This window comes from Centroberyx gerrardi, chromosome 24 (assembly GCF_048128805.1).
Source record: "Centroberyx gerrardi isolate f3 chromosome 24, fCenGer3.hap1.cur.20231027, whole genome shotgun sequence".
Taxonomy (NCBI): domain Eukaryota; kingdom Metazoa; phylum Chordata; class Actinopteri; order Beryciformes; family Berycidae; genus Centroberyx; species Centroberyx gerrardi.
The window spans coordinates 24,285,105-24,297,604 of record NC_136020.1 but is presented as its reverse complement, the minus strand read 5'-3'; the positions used below and the strand labels follow the sequence as shown (position 1 = coordinate 24,297,604).

The window sequence follows — 12,500 nt, the reverse complement described above, 5'->3', positions numbered from 1 at the left end:
GAATTTGGGGAATCGTGACACACAGTTCTGCGGTCTGAGCTGATGAGAACAAGCTCATTTTATGTAAAAAACAGAATGAGGTATGAAACACTTTGAGGAACATTGTTTGAAAAAGTCAGTTCAGTTTGACATCACAGCTGACGCTACCCTTCAGTTCAGTGGGATGAACGTTAATCTGATTATTTAACATGTGATTTGATGACGTGAGCTGTATGGTGATATATAGACATCAAAAAAGTGTATGCTTATCATGATATAGATTCCAACCCTGTCACCCAGCTCCAGTCCTCATACTCTCTCCATTATATTACTACCATCTATATGATGATGTCACAGGATGACAGGTCACCAAACGCTCCAATGGAGGAGCTCCCTGTCGGCCCATGTGACCTGTGTGTGTGTGTGTGTGGTGTTGTACCTCCTCAGACAGCCTCCAGCAGCAGGCCTTCCAGATCCCTCTGTGAGGGTTTCCCTCTACTGGCTGCAGCTCCGCATTGCCTGCACACACACACACACACACACACACACACACACACACACACACACACACACACACAGGATTCAATCCAACCAGGATACGATGTGATCAATAAAAGTTCAGTGACAACAAAGTCTGACTGTGCAGAATTCTGTTTATTTCTGAGACTCAAATCTTTCTAGCGATGCCATTGGCTGCTAGAATGTAAACAACAATTTAAAAATGTCATTACAAAGTGACAATAATATAATTTGGATGGAGAGCTTGTGAAACTGTGATGGTCAAGAGTCTCATTAGTGATTACTACAGCAGAATAACATGGAGCTGATATCACCATTCATGTTCCTGACAGCAGAATAACATGGAGCTGATATCACCATTCATGTTCCTGACAGCAGAATAACATGGAGCTGATATCACCATTCACCGACTGACAGGTTTTGTATTGAGATGTATTGAGTTTAGATTTATAGTCCCATCATAGGACCAGGGGTCAAAGGTTACCTGAGGTCATGTTGGGGTCATGGTAGAGTTTCCAGCCCTCCAGAGTTGCTGCTCTCCAGGCCTGACCACACCGCTTACACAGCCTCTGAGCCTGCACACATACACACACACACACACACACACACACACACACACACACACACACACACACACACACACACACACACACACACACACACGGTGTGAGACTAGACATTTGTTGGGCAATGCAGATGGGCAACTCTGCCAGCAACGGGCAACACAGACAACCAAAGTGTTCCGGCAGCTGACACTGTGGATCATAACATCTGACATGATCGCCTTAAGAGTTCTGTTGGAAGTAATGACCTGGCTCCTGATTGGTTCAGATCATCTCTCTTAGCTTAACCTAGCTGCGGTGTACCAAGGTTCAGTCCTGGGTCCCCTTCTATTCCCAACATGCTCCTCTGGTCACAGTCAGGGTCAGGGTCAGGGTCAGGGTCAGGGTCACAGTCAGGGTCAGGGTCAGGGTCAGGGTGACGGTCAGGGTCAGGGTCAGGGTCAGGGTCACAGTCAGGGTCAGGGTCAGGGTCAGGGTCAGGGTCACGGTCACGGTCAGGGTCAGGGTCACGGTCAGGGTCAGGGTCACGGTCAGGGTCAGCTCAGTGTCTCACGCAGCTCTACCTTCCTGCTCATCCCATGCTGCTGAGAGCCTGAAGGTTCCTCTGAAGACCGCCTGGCTGAAGGCAGAGCTGGATCTCTCAAAACCTCCTCCAGCTCAACCAGCAGGGGACTGAAGTTATTCTATTCTTTATTATTTATATTATTATTTCTCTCTCTCTACCTCCTCTGTCATGCCGGCTCTGATCAGACTGAACAGGTTCTTCAGCAGTCTGGCGTCGTCTTCTCTGTCCAGATCAGCCAGGGGGCGCTGCTGCCGGAGGGGGGCGTCCGGGTCCTGCACACACACACACACACACGCACACACGCGCACACGCGCACACACACACACACACACACACACACACACACACACAGGTTACCCATGCATTCAGTAACAGTAGTAGTGATGGTTTGTTGTCATGTAACTGGATATGGTGATGTAATATTACTAGGGATGGTTTGTTACCATGGCAACAGATTTATCTCATCAGTGCAGACACCATGGTAACGTTACCCGCTCAGAGTGTGTGTTACCACGGTAACGTTACCCGCTCAGTGTGTCTGTTACCACGGTAACGTTAACTGCTCAGTGTGTTTGTTACCATGGTAACGGCTCTCACCAGCTCAGTGACCAGAGGAATAGTCAGACCGGCGCTGCTGGTCCTCCTCAGCTTCAGAGCATGGAGGGTGTTCTCCCTGCACACACACACACACACACACACACACACACACACACACACACACACACACACACACACACACCTTCACTGTCATACCTGCTGATAGCCACGCCCACTTAATGTTATTATAATGTTATTATAATTAACAGTAACTCACTATCAGTTTACTAGAAACTACAGACAGACAGACAGACAGACAGGAAGTCAGACAGACAGACAGACAGACAGACAGGAAGTCAGACAGACAGACAGGTAGTCAGACAGACAGACAGACAGACAGACAGACAGGTAGTCAGACAGACAGACAGACAGACAGGTAGTCAGACAGACAGACAGACAGACAGGTAGTCAGACAGACAGACAGACAGACAGGTTCTCACCAGCAGACGTTCTTGGCGTAGTATTCTATATTATCAGAGAAATCCCCAATCTGGTCCTTGGCGATACTCTCCAGCCAATCAACAACCAGCTGCAACACAAACAGGAAGTAGAGCCTCAGTCTGGAGTCAGACTGATTCTGAACAGCAGAACTCATGGAAACTGATTTTTCCAAACAGATTGAAGCCACATCTGTATGTGGTTTGAAAAGTGATTCAGATCAGACCTCCAGAACCAACATGGAGGACGAACAGCTGATGTTTCCTCCGGTCCTGAGGCTGAAGACAAAGACGATCCGCCCCGTCCTGCAGCTTGTTGTTCTGCATCTGAACGTGTCGTCGGTCACCGTGCGTTACCACGGCAACCCACACACAGCTGAACTCACCTGACTCTGTCGCACCACGGCGTCTCGCTGGAACAGCTGATCCACCACAACCTTCTCACTCTCACTGGGAGCCTGCACACACACACACACACACACACACACACTTAGCAGTGGGATCTGACCAGTACAACCAGTCAAACACAGCAGACTCATGGCTGTGTGTGTGTGTGTGTATGTGTGTGTGTGTGTGTGTGTGTGTGTGTGTTGCTGAACAGTCTGGTCTAGAAGAATAAAGCAGTTTGTTCACTCACAGCCAGATCCGTCATGATGTCATCTTCCAGCGCCGACTGGACCCGATCCCTGGAGAGACAGACAGGTAGTCAGACAGACAGACAGGTAGTCAGACAGACAGACAGGTAGTCAGACAGACAGATAGTCAGACAGACAGTCAGACAGACAGGTAGTCAGACAGACAGACAGACAGACAGGTAGTCAGACAGACAGTCAGACAGACAGGCAGGCAGACAGACAGGCAGACAGACAGACAGACAGGTAGTCAGACAGACAGACAGAGAGGCAGACAGACAGACAGAGAGGCAGACAGACAGACAGAGAGGCAGACAGACAGGCAGGCAGGCAGACAGACAGTCAGACAGACAGACAGACAGACAGGCAGGCAGACAGACAGGTAGTCAGGCAGGTAGTCAGACAGACAGACAGGCAGACAGACAGGTAGTCAGACAGACAGACAGACAGACAGACAGACAGGCAGACAGACAGGCAGACAGACAGTCAGACAGACAGTCAGACAGACAGGCAGACAGGCAGGTAGTCAGACAGACAGACAGGCAGACAGACAGGCAGACAGACAGACAGGCAGACAGGCAGGTAGTCAGACAGACAGACAGGCAGACAGACAGGTAGTCAGACAGACAGACAGACAGACAGTCAGACAGACAGGCAGACAGACAGTCAGACAGACAGGTAGTCAGACAGACAGGCAGACAGACAGACCTGTACAGTGATGTCACCAGTCTCCAGGTGGCGTTCTCCTGCTGCAGCAGCCACCTGACTCCTGCTGTCTTACTGCTCTGTCCGGCTCTGAGGACCAGGCTCTGCAGGGAGTCCACCTGCTCTCACACACACACACACACACACACACACACACACACACACACACACACACACATAAACAAAAGCTGTGTATCATTTCACCACATTAATGTAGAGACATCAGTAGGATTACTACATTTTACACACACACACACACACACACACACACACACACACACACACACACACACCTTGTCCTGGCAGAGGGCCTGGTATTCCTCCAGCAGCTCAAACACCGCAGAAGAAGAATGTTTCAGGAAGGAGGCAAGGAACTCTGGGAAAAGACCGGCAGCCGCTGGAGGAGAGAAACTACTTTACTCACGCAGTACTGTCAGTACTGCAGTACTGACACAGTACTACAGTACTAACACAGTACTGCAATACTCCAGTCCAGCAGGTGGAGCTGTGTGTGTGTCAGTGGGGGGTTTGGGTGCATTTGTTTTGGTTACCGGCCTCTCCGGGGTCGTCCTCCTTCAGCAGGGCGGAGCTAAGGTTGCTGATGTCATCGGTGAAGGTGGTGTCGCCCAATCCGGACAGAGGGGAGGGGTACAGGCTGTACGTCCAATCACTGTCGTCCAAATTCTACACACACAGAGTTATTTTACCAGTTAAACTCATTTAGATTTTTCTTTTGATGTTTCATGTAATTTCTCCTTTTATGTCATGAAGTTTCATCTGTTTTCTTTCTGTTCCACATGCTGTGATGTGTGTGTGTGTGTGTGTGTGTGTCTCACCACACTGCTGAGGGTGTTTCGGGGTGTGTGTGTGTATCGAGGCGTTCGGCCTCCTGGAGCCAATATGGAGGAAACATCTGGAACTCTGGGAGTTACTGAGAGAGAGAGAGAGAGAGAGAGAGAGAGAGAGAGAGAGAGAGAGAGAGAGAGAGAGAGAGGGGGGGGGGGGGGGGGGGGGAGAGAGAGAGAGAGGGGGGGGGAGAGAGAGAGAGAGAAGTCAATTAATCACAAAAATATCAGATCAGTAATAACCTGGATTGGTATCGGAGACAGAATCACTGTGTGTGTGTGTGTGTGTGTGTGTGTGTGTGTGTGTGTGTGTGTCCTACCAGCCTGTCTGAACAGAGATGCAGGAGTGTTCCTCAGCAGGGGGCGGGCCGGTGTTACCATGGAAACGGCCGGACTGCCGCCGCCGGGCGACGGGACTGAAGCTGAGGCTCAGGAGAACAACATCTGGCCCAACACACACACACTGATCCAACACACACACACACACACACACACACACACACACACTACTATACTGACACATACTGCTGTATACTGATACAGATTATCATTTTTGCCATAATCGTGCAGCTCTACCTGCGGCCTTTATCTGGACACACACACACACACACACACACACACACACACACACACACACACCCTGCAGGATACATGCGACCTTCTTGTAGCTCTTCCTCCGGGCGGCCCGGGTCACCTCCGCCTCCCGCACCACCGGAGACAGCAGCTCGTCCTGCCCCCTGTGGACAGGAGGGGCACAACAAGAGGGGCTCAACCTGGGCTCCGGGACCGCCCGGGGGTCCCGGAGCCCAGGGTCAGGACATGAAGATATATTAGAAACCCTGTATTACACACAGACTAGACTCATTAGAAAGACTAGGACTCATTACACCGACTAGGACTCATTACAACAGACTAGGACTCATTAGACAGATTAGGACTCATTAGACAGACTAGGACTCATTACAACAGACTAGGACTCATTACAACAGACTAGGACTCATTACAACAGACTAGGACTCATTAGACAGACTAGGACTCATTACAACAGACTAGGACTCATTAGACAGATTAGGACTCATTAGACAGACTAGGACTCATTACAACAGACTAGGACTCATTACAACAGACTAGGACTCATTAGACAGACTAGGACTCACTACAACAGACTAGGACTCATTAGACAGACTAGGACTCGTTAGACAGACTAGGACTCACTACAACAGACTAGGACTCATTAGACAGACTAGGACTCGTTAGACAGACTAGGACTCACTACAACAGACTAGGACTCATTACAACAGACTAGGACTCATTACAACAGACTAGGACTCACTACAACAGACTAGGACTCGTTAGACAGACTAGGACTCACTACAACAGACTAGGACTCATTACAACAGACTAGGACTCACTACAACAGACTAGGACTCATTACAACAGACTAGGACTCGTTAGACAGACTAGGACTCGTTACAACAGACTAGGACTCACTACAACAGACTAGGACTCGTTAGACAGACTAGGACTCACTACAACAGACTAGGACTCATTACAACAGACTAGGACTCACTACAACAGACTAGGACTCATTACAACAGACTAGGACTCGTTAGACAGACTAGGACTCGTTAGACAGACTAGGACTCATTAGACAGACTAGGACTCATTACAACAGACTAGGACTCATTACAACAGACTAGGACTCATTACAACAGACTAGGACTCACTACAACAGACTAGGACTCGTTAGACAGACTAGGACTCGTTAGACAGACTAGGACTCATTAGACAGATTAGGACTCATTAGACAGACTAGGACTCATTAGACAGACTAGGACTCATTACAACAGACTAGGACTCATTAGACAGACTAGGACTCATTAGACAGACTAGGACTCACTACAACAGACTAGGACTCATTAGACAGACTAGGACTCATTAGACAGACTAGGACTCATTAGACAGACTAGGACTCATTAGACAGACTAGGACTCATGTCATTAAAATGTGACCTCAGACTGTTAACTTCGCTAAAAACGGGTCACATGTCTGTCAGTTTAGCTAACATTACCATTCGTGCTTTATAATAATTATCTTTACAAGTCAATTAAATAAAAAAAACCTGTATTTATCCTCGAGGGACAATTTCTTGATACAGTTCCAGTTTGTAGACGCCACTTTAAAAATAATATTTAGCTACCTGGTGCGGTTTAGCTGCTGAAAACTGACATTTTAGTTTTAACCAGCAGTGAATAGCAGCTAGCAGTTAGCTCTTTATTTAGCAGCTTCATATTAAACTGCAGCTGTTTCTAACCAGAGCTCTGCTTTTAACTCAAACGACCACTACACACCGTTAGCTAGCAGTTAGCTAGTTAGCATCAGCACTGATTGTGAACGGCGGTGTTAGCACAGTTAGCATCGTTAGCCTTCATCCTAACAGTTAGCACAGTTAGCATCGTTAGCCTCCATGCTGACAGTTTGAACAGTAAAGCCGGCTGAACAACAAGCTAACAGTCTGGACACTGGTACAATACACAGCTGTCCGCTTCAGTTACAACATTAAAGGAGGAAAGTTAGTTATTAAAATGACTGAGTGTTTACCAGTCCATGTTGTGAAGAGTCAGTTCAGTTCCCGCTCCGCGAGGTTCTTCTGCTTCTTCTTCTTCTTCTGTTAGAAGTTGCAGCAGTTTAGACGCAACAGTCGATCCCGGATGAAAAACAGAAATAAAGACTTTTCACCAATAAATGATTCAGACTCTTCTGTTTTCATCTAATATGACGGAAGACTTTAATCAGAAACTCTGTGGATGAAACTGTCTTCATAAAAAAAAGGATTAGTATCTGTTCTTATTCAAACTGTTGGTTCGTTTGGTTTAGGTTCAGCTGTTATCGACTCGTTCTGTCTGGTGACGTTCTTCTTCGTGACTTTGTTGGTCTGCTGGCAGGAAAACCTTCGCCTCCTGCTGGCTGAGATCAGAACTACAACAAACCCCGTTCACTGTCCCATAGACAAATATCTGACATATATCTGTATTCATACTGTATATGTAAAGGGAAACATTATTATTTTAATATTAATGTTAGAAGGAATAAACTGCAGTTTCTCTTGTTATTACAACAGAGCAGGTTTTCTGTTTTTATTTGACAACTCCCAGATTCTGTTGTTCAGGAGGAAACAGGCAGGAAAACAGATTCAGTCAGATCAGCGGTCCTGATGCTGCGTTCAGGTCCTGTTGGATTTACTGTAAATACGAGCTGCAGCTGGGGAGGCTCTTCATGCCTCCTGCTGCTGAGCGGCTGCCAGCTGCAGTGAATCCTCTGCTGTCAGAACAACATGATCAGAATCAATATGATCGATTATTTTCACAGCAACACAATCTGCTGTTCATATGAAGAGCAACAACACCTGCTGCAGCTCGTTTGTTTGTTTGTTTCTGGCTGATTTTAAATTGATAAATGAAACAGATTTTGGATGTGTCCTGCTCTCCTGAGCGCACCTGAACGCAGCACGGCTTCCAGCTGACCTGACTGAAACCTGAATCATGTGAAGATGAGATCAACTCAAACCAAACATCACACACACACACACACACACACACACACACACACACTGTCGGCCATGTTGGCTCCATAGTAACAGCTGATTGTGTTGTCATGTTACCATGGTGACGGTACAGAGGATGTTCTTCCTCTTTCTCTCTGACATCATAGCTCACCAATCTGTGTGTGTGTGTGTGTGCGTGTGTGTGTGTGTGTGTGTGTGTGTGTGTGTGTGTGTGTGTGTAGTCTCAGGTTTCAGGGCTTCCAGTAACTCTATAGAACAGGTTCCTTACATAACAGACACTTCAGTTTAATTGAACAAACTTTACTGGTAACATAAGAAGCAACAACATGAACACAGAAGCTCTACAACTGCCTGTCTGTCTCTCTGTCTGTCTGCCTGTCTGTCTGTCTGTGTGTCTGTCTGTCTGCCTGTCTGTGTGTCTGCCTGACTGTCTGTCTGTCTCTCTGTCTGTCTGCCTGTCTGTCTGTCTGTCTGTCTGTCTGTCTGTCTCTCTGTGTGTCTGCCTGACTGTCTGTCTGTGTGTCTGCCTGACTGTCTCTCTGTGTGTCTGCCTGACTGTGTGTCTGCCTGACTGTCTGTCTGTCTGTGTGTCTGCCTGACTGTGTGTCTGCCTGACTGTCTGTCTGTGTGTCTGCCTGACTGTCTGTCTGCCTGACTGTCTGTCTGTGTGTCTGCCTGACTGTGTGTCTGCCTGACTGTCTCTCTGTGTGTCTGCCTGACTGTCTGTCTGTGTGTCTGCCTGACTGTCTGTCTGCCTGACTGTCTGTCTCTTGCTGACTCATGTAAAGCTTTGTTAGTCTCCAAACAGCTTGATAAACATTAAAATAGCAAGGATACTACTACTAATAGTACTATTACTACTACTACTACTGCTGCTACTACTGCTACTACTACTACTAGTACTACTCGTACTAGGCTACTACAACTACTACTAGTGTACTACTACTCTACTACTACAAATAATACTAATAATACTAATAATAACCTCAGTTGTTTAGTTATTTTCTGCTCCATGTGTTATATGACTGCTAACTTCAGATATTAACAGTCAGTTGTTAATATTTTGTTCTTCTGTTTCTCGCCTCTCTGTTGTTTGTTTGCTGGGCGGAGCGTCCCAGGTGGGCGGAGCCAATCACTTAGCCCCGCCCCCTACTAATACTCTGCAATAACAACATTTTAGCTTCATTTTTTTCACTCTCCTGTTGTTTTACTGTCTATTATTTGTATGTTGTTATTATTATTATGTTATAATTATTGTTATAAATAAAAACATGAACTGATATTTTATTGTGAAATGTACTCTTTTTTCTCAGTATTGTTTCTGATAAACAGTTCTGACAGTAAATTAAACTGAACTGAGTGAAAGAGGGAGGAGGAGGAGGGAGAGGAGGAAGAGGAGGAGGAAGACCAGCAGGGGGAGGAGGAGGAAGAGGAGGAGCAGCAGCAGGAGGAAGAGGAGGCTCCTGTCCCGGCTGTGTGTCCAGAGGAGAGGAGCGGCCGCCATGTTAACCAAGAAGCCCGGAGCCTCGGTCCTGCCGACGGGTGAGCAGAGCCTCTGTAGCCGGCCAGGGGGCTCCTGAGCCCGGCCGGCCCGGCCGACACACACCGCTGACCCTCCGGCTCCGTTAGCGGTCATTTATTAGACTGTAAATGTAACGTAAAGAGGCAGAAACGGTCGGAGCCTCGCCGCCTGTCAGTCTGACAGGGATAGAAACAGAAATAGAAGCAGATAGAAACAGATGCTGCCTGTCCGCCTTCTTCATTTAATTACATTTAATTTGATTTAAAAGACAGAAATGAAAGAAACGGGTCAGGCGGGTGTGCGGACAGAAACAAACAGACCTCTCTGTGTTAAATGAAGTGTAATTTTACATTATAAGATTTCTGCTGCTTTACAGAGCAGAAACAGACAGAAATAAACGCCGCTGGTCTTTTCTGTCCCTCCGGTTTATTTTTAACCAAACAGATGAGAAGTGACAGCGGAGAAAATACATGAAACCCGAACAGAGAGACGGGATCACAGCAGAACCGGGTCGGGTCTGGTTTTTGGTGTGTTTACATGTTTACTCTGTTTTCCTCGGTGTGCCGGGCTGCTTCAGGGCGTCTGTCGCTGTTTTCAGTGTCTGTGTGGTTTTCACTCCACTTCTGCGGGTATTCTGAGTGTTTGGAGGGTATTTCTGTGTGTTTTCTGCGGATCTGAGAGTATTCTGGGTGTTTTGTGTGTATTTCTGGGTGTTTTGTGTGTGTCTGTCCGCCTGTTAAACCGGTCGCTGGGTGTCTTCGGCCTGCTGCTTCCCTGCGGTTCAGCCGGAGTTCAGCTCAGCGGCTTTAGCTTCTGTTTTAATGTCAGAGATAATTAACATTAATGACCGTCAGCACTAAAATACTCATCTATAAGAAGCCTGATGCCTGAAGTGTGTTTTACGGTCTGGTTTGGTGGTTGATGTGAGACTGGAGGCAGCAGCTCGGCCACTAGCAAGCAAACACACGCTAATGTCGCTTTTACAGACGGTTATATCGCTGTTATAACACGTTATATTACTGTAATAACGGCTGCTGTGGACTGTTATCACTGTTATTACACATTATATCCATGTAAACCAGGCTGTTACAGAGTCAGTAGCATGCTAGCCTCTGTTAGCCTGTTAGCCTGCTGGATTAGCTGTAATGCATTATAGCTTTACAGCCTGCTGATGGTACAGACGACAGGAGACAGATGGCTTCCTTTAGATAGCATTATAACGGCTGATAGACACCGGTGTAATGTATTTATCCTGGTGTGTGTAGCATGATTAGCTCGCTGTTAGCCTAGCAGATAACATCAGTCTTTTACTCATACAGAGACAGAGTAGCTGCTGTTTAGCCTGATGCTGCTGTTATGCTATTATTACATTATAATCCACTTATGTGAATGTAATGCAGGCTGCTGTAGACTTCAGGTAGCATTAGTGTCTGTTAGCCCTGTTAGCCTGCTGGCTGCTGTCAGTGTTTTTAGCTAATGGACTTCTGTTATTATAATGAATTAATTCTGTTTAATGATCTTAATGTAAGTGTTCCAGCCCTTATAGCATTGTAGCAGCTATTAAAGACTATTAAGACAGTTGTACTGTATTAATATGAATATAATACAGGTTGTTGTAAAGCCTTTAGCTACACAACATTACTGTGTATTTAACCTGATGTAATACTACTATTCCAGACCTTTAGGCAGCATCAGCCACTAGTAGTTCCACTGTTAGCCTGCTAGATAATGGCAGTGTTTATGTAATTTAGACTAATGTCACTATTAAAGACTAGTGTATTTATTCTAATGTAAGACAGGCTGATGTCACCACAGCCTCCTGCAGGGCCAGCTAGCCAAGCAGCAGAGCATGAACACAAGATATCACAAGCTTAATGTATATATCAACCTTATTATTGGCTATGTCAGCCTTATTATAGTAATGTCAACCTTATGACAGTATATGTCAGCCTTATGATATATAGACAGTATGTCAGCCATGTGACACTATATATATATCAGCCTTATGGCAGTATATGACAGTATATATCAAGGCTACAACAGTATATATCAGCCTCATCGTGTCAGATCTCTGCGATGTGTGTGTGTGTGTGTGTGTGTGTGCATGTGTGTGTGTGTGTCACTGCTGCAGTTTCCCACTCCGCCTGTCCAGCAGCATGCCATGCATGTTCTCCTGCGTTGTGGCATTTACAGCGCAGTGTCATGTTCACATCATAACACCGCTGTTCCACTGCATCATGCTGCTGTGATGCTGTGTGTTCTCCAACAGTCTAACAACCAAACCATGTGGCTGAGATATTCATGTTATTATGTAACGCACAGCTGAAGCCTGCTGGACCAGAACCAGGAGCAGACCACCAGGGACAGGAGTCTGTGTGTAGTTTGTAAGCAGTTTGTATGAAGGTTGTATGCACATTGTATGTAGTGTGTATACAGTGTGTATGCAGTGTGTATGCAATGTGTGTACAGTGTGTGTATAGTGTGTATACAGTGTGTATGCAGTGTGTATACAGTGTTACATTGTGTATGCAGTGTGTATGCAGTGTGTATACAGTGTTACATTGTGTATGC

At 46.5% G+C, this 12,500-nt stretch overlaps 2 protein-coding genes across 5 annotated transcripts in view; one reads left to right on the top strand and one right to left on the bottom strand.

The window, feature by feature from the left end:
• nup107 (nucleoporin 107) overlaps positions 1-7,502 on the bottom strand; it is a 19,516-nt gene extending 12,014 nt beyond the window's left edge. For all 3 annotated transcript variants that reach the window (XM_078282171.1, XM_078282172.1, XM_078282170.1), the window contains exons 1-14: positions 7,444-7,502; positions 5,494-5,579; positions 5,163-5,258; positions 4,834-4,928; positions 4,549-4,681; positions 4,291-4,394; positions 4,001-4,116; positions 3,298-3,346; positions 3,047-3,118; positions 2,664-2,752; positions 2,224-2,299; positions 1,785-1,898; positions 983-1,073; positions 419-498 (exon numbers count right to left, since the gene is read on the bottom strand). In XM_078282171.1, the coding sequence (XP_078138297.1) occupies positions 419-498; positions 983-1,073; positions 1,785-1,898; positions 2,224-2,299; positions 2,664-2,752; positions 3,047-3,118; positions 3,298-3,346; positions 4,001-4,116; positions 4,291-4,394; positions 4,549-4,681; positions 4,834-4,928; positions 5,163-5,258; positions 5,494-5,579; positions 7,444-7,451 (1,209 nt within the window). In that variant the 5' untranslated portion in view covers positions 7,452-7,502. The remainder of the gene's footprint in view (positions 1-418; positions 499-982; positions 1,074-1,784; positions 1,899-2,223; positions 2,300-2,663; positions 2,753-3,046; positions 3,119-3,297; positions 3,347-4,000; positions 4,117-4,290; positions 4,395-4,548; positions 4,682-4,833; positions 4,929-5,162; positions 5,259-5,493; positions 5,580-7,443) is intronic.
• A 2,391-nt stretch (positions 7,503-9,893) lies between these two features.
• The window catches only part of dyrk2 (dual-specificity tyrosine-(Y)-phosphorylation regulated kinase 2), a 14,875-nt gene continuing 12,268 nt past the window's right edge, over positions 9,894-12,500 (top strand). Inside the window, exon 1 of one of the 2 annotated variants that reach the window (XM_071897218.2) lies at positions 9,894-9,949. In XM_071897218.2, the coding sequence (XP_071753319.1) occupies positions 9,910-9,949 (40 nt within the window). In that variant the 5' untranslated portion in view covers positions 9,894-9,909. Of the gene's footprint in view, positions 9,950-10,277; positions 10,457-12,500 lie in introns of those variants that run through there. The other variant, XM_071897219.2, reaches the window with a different exon arrangement.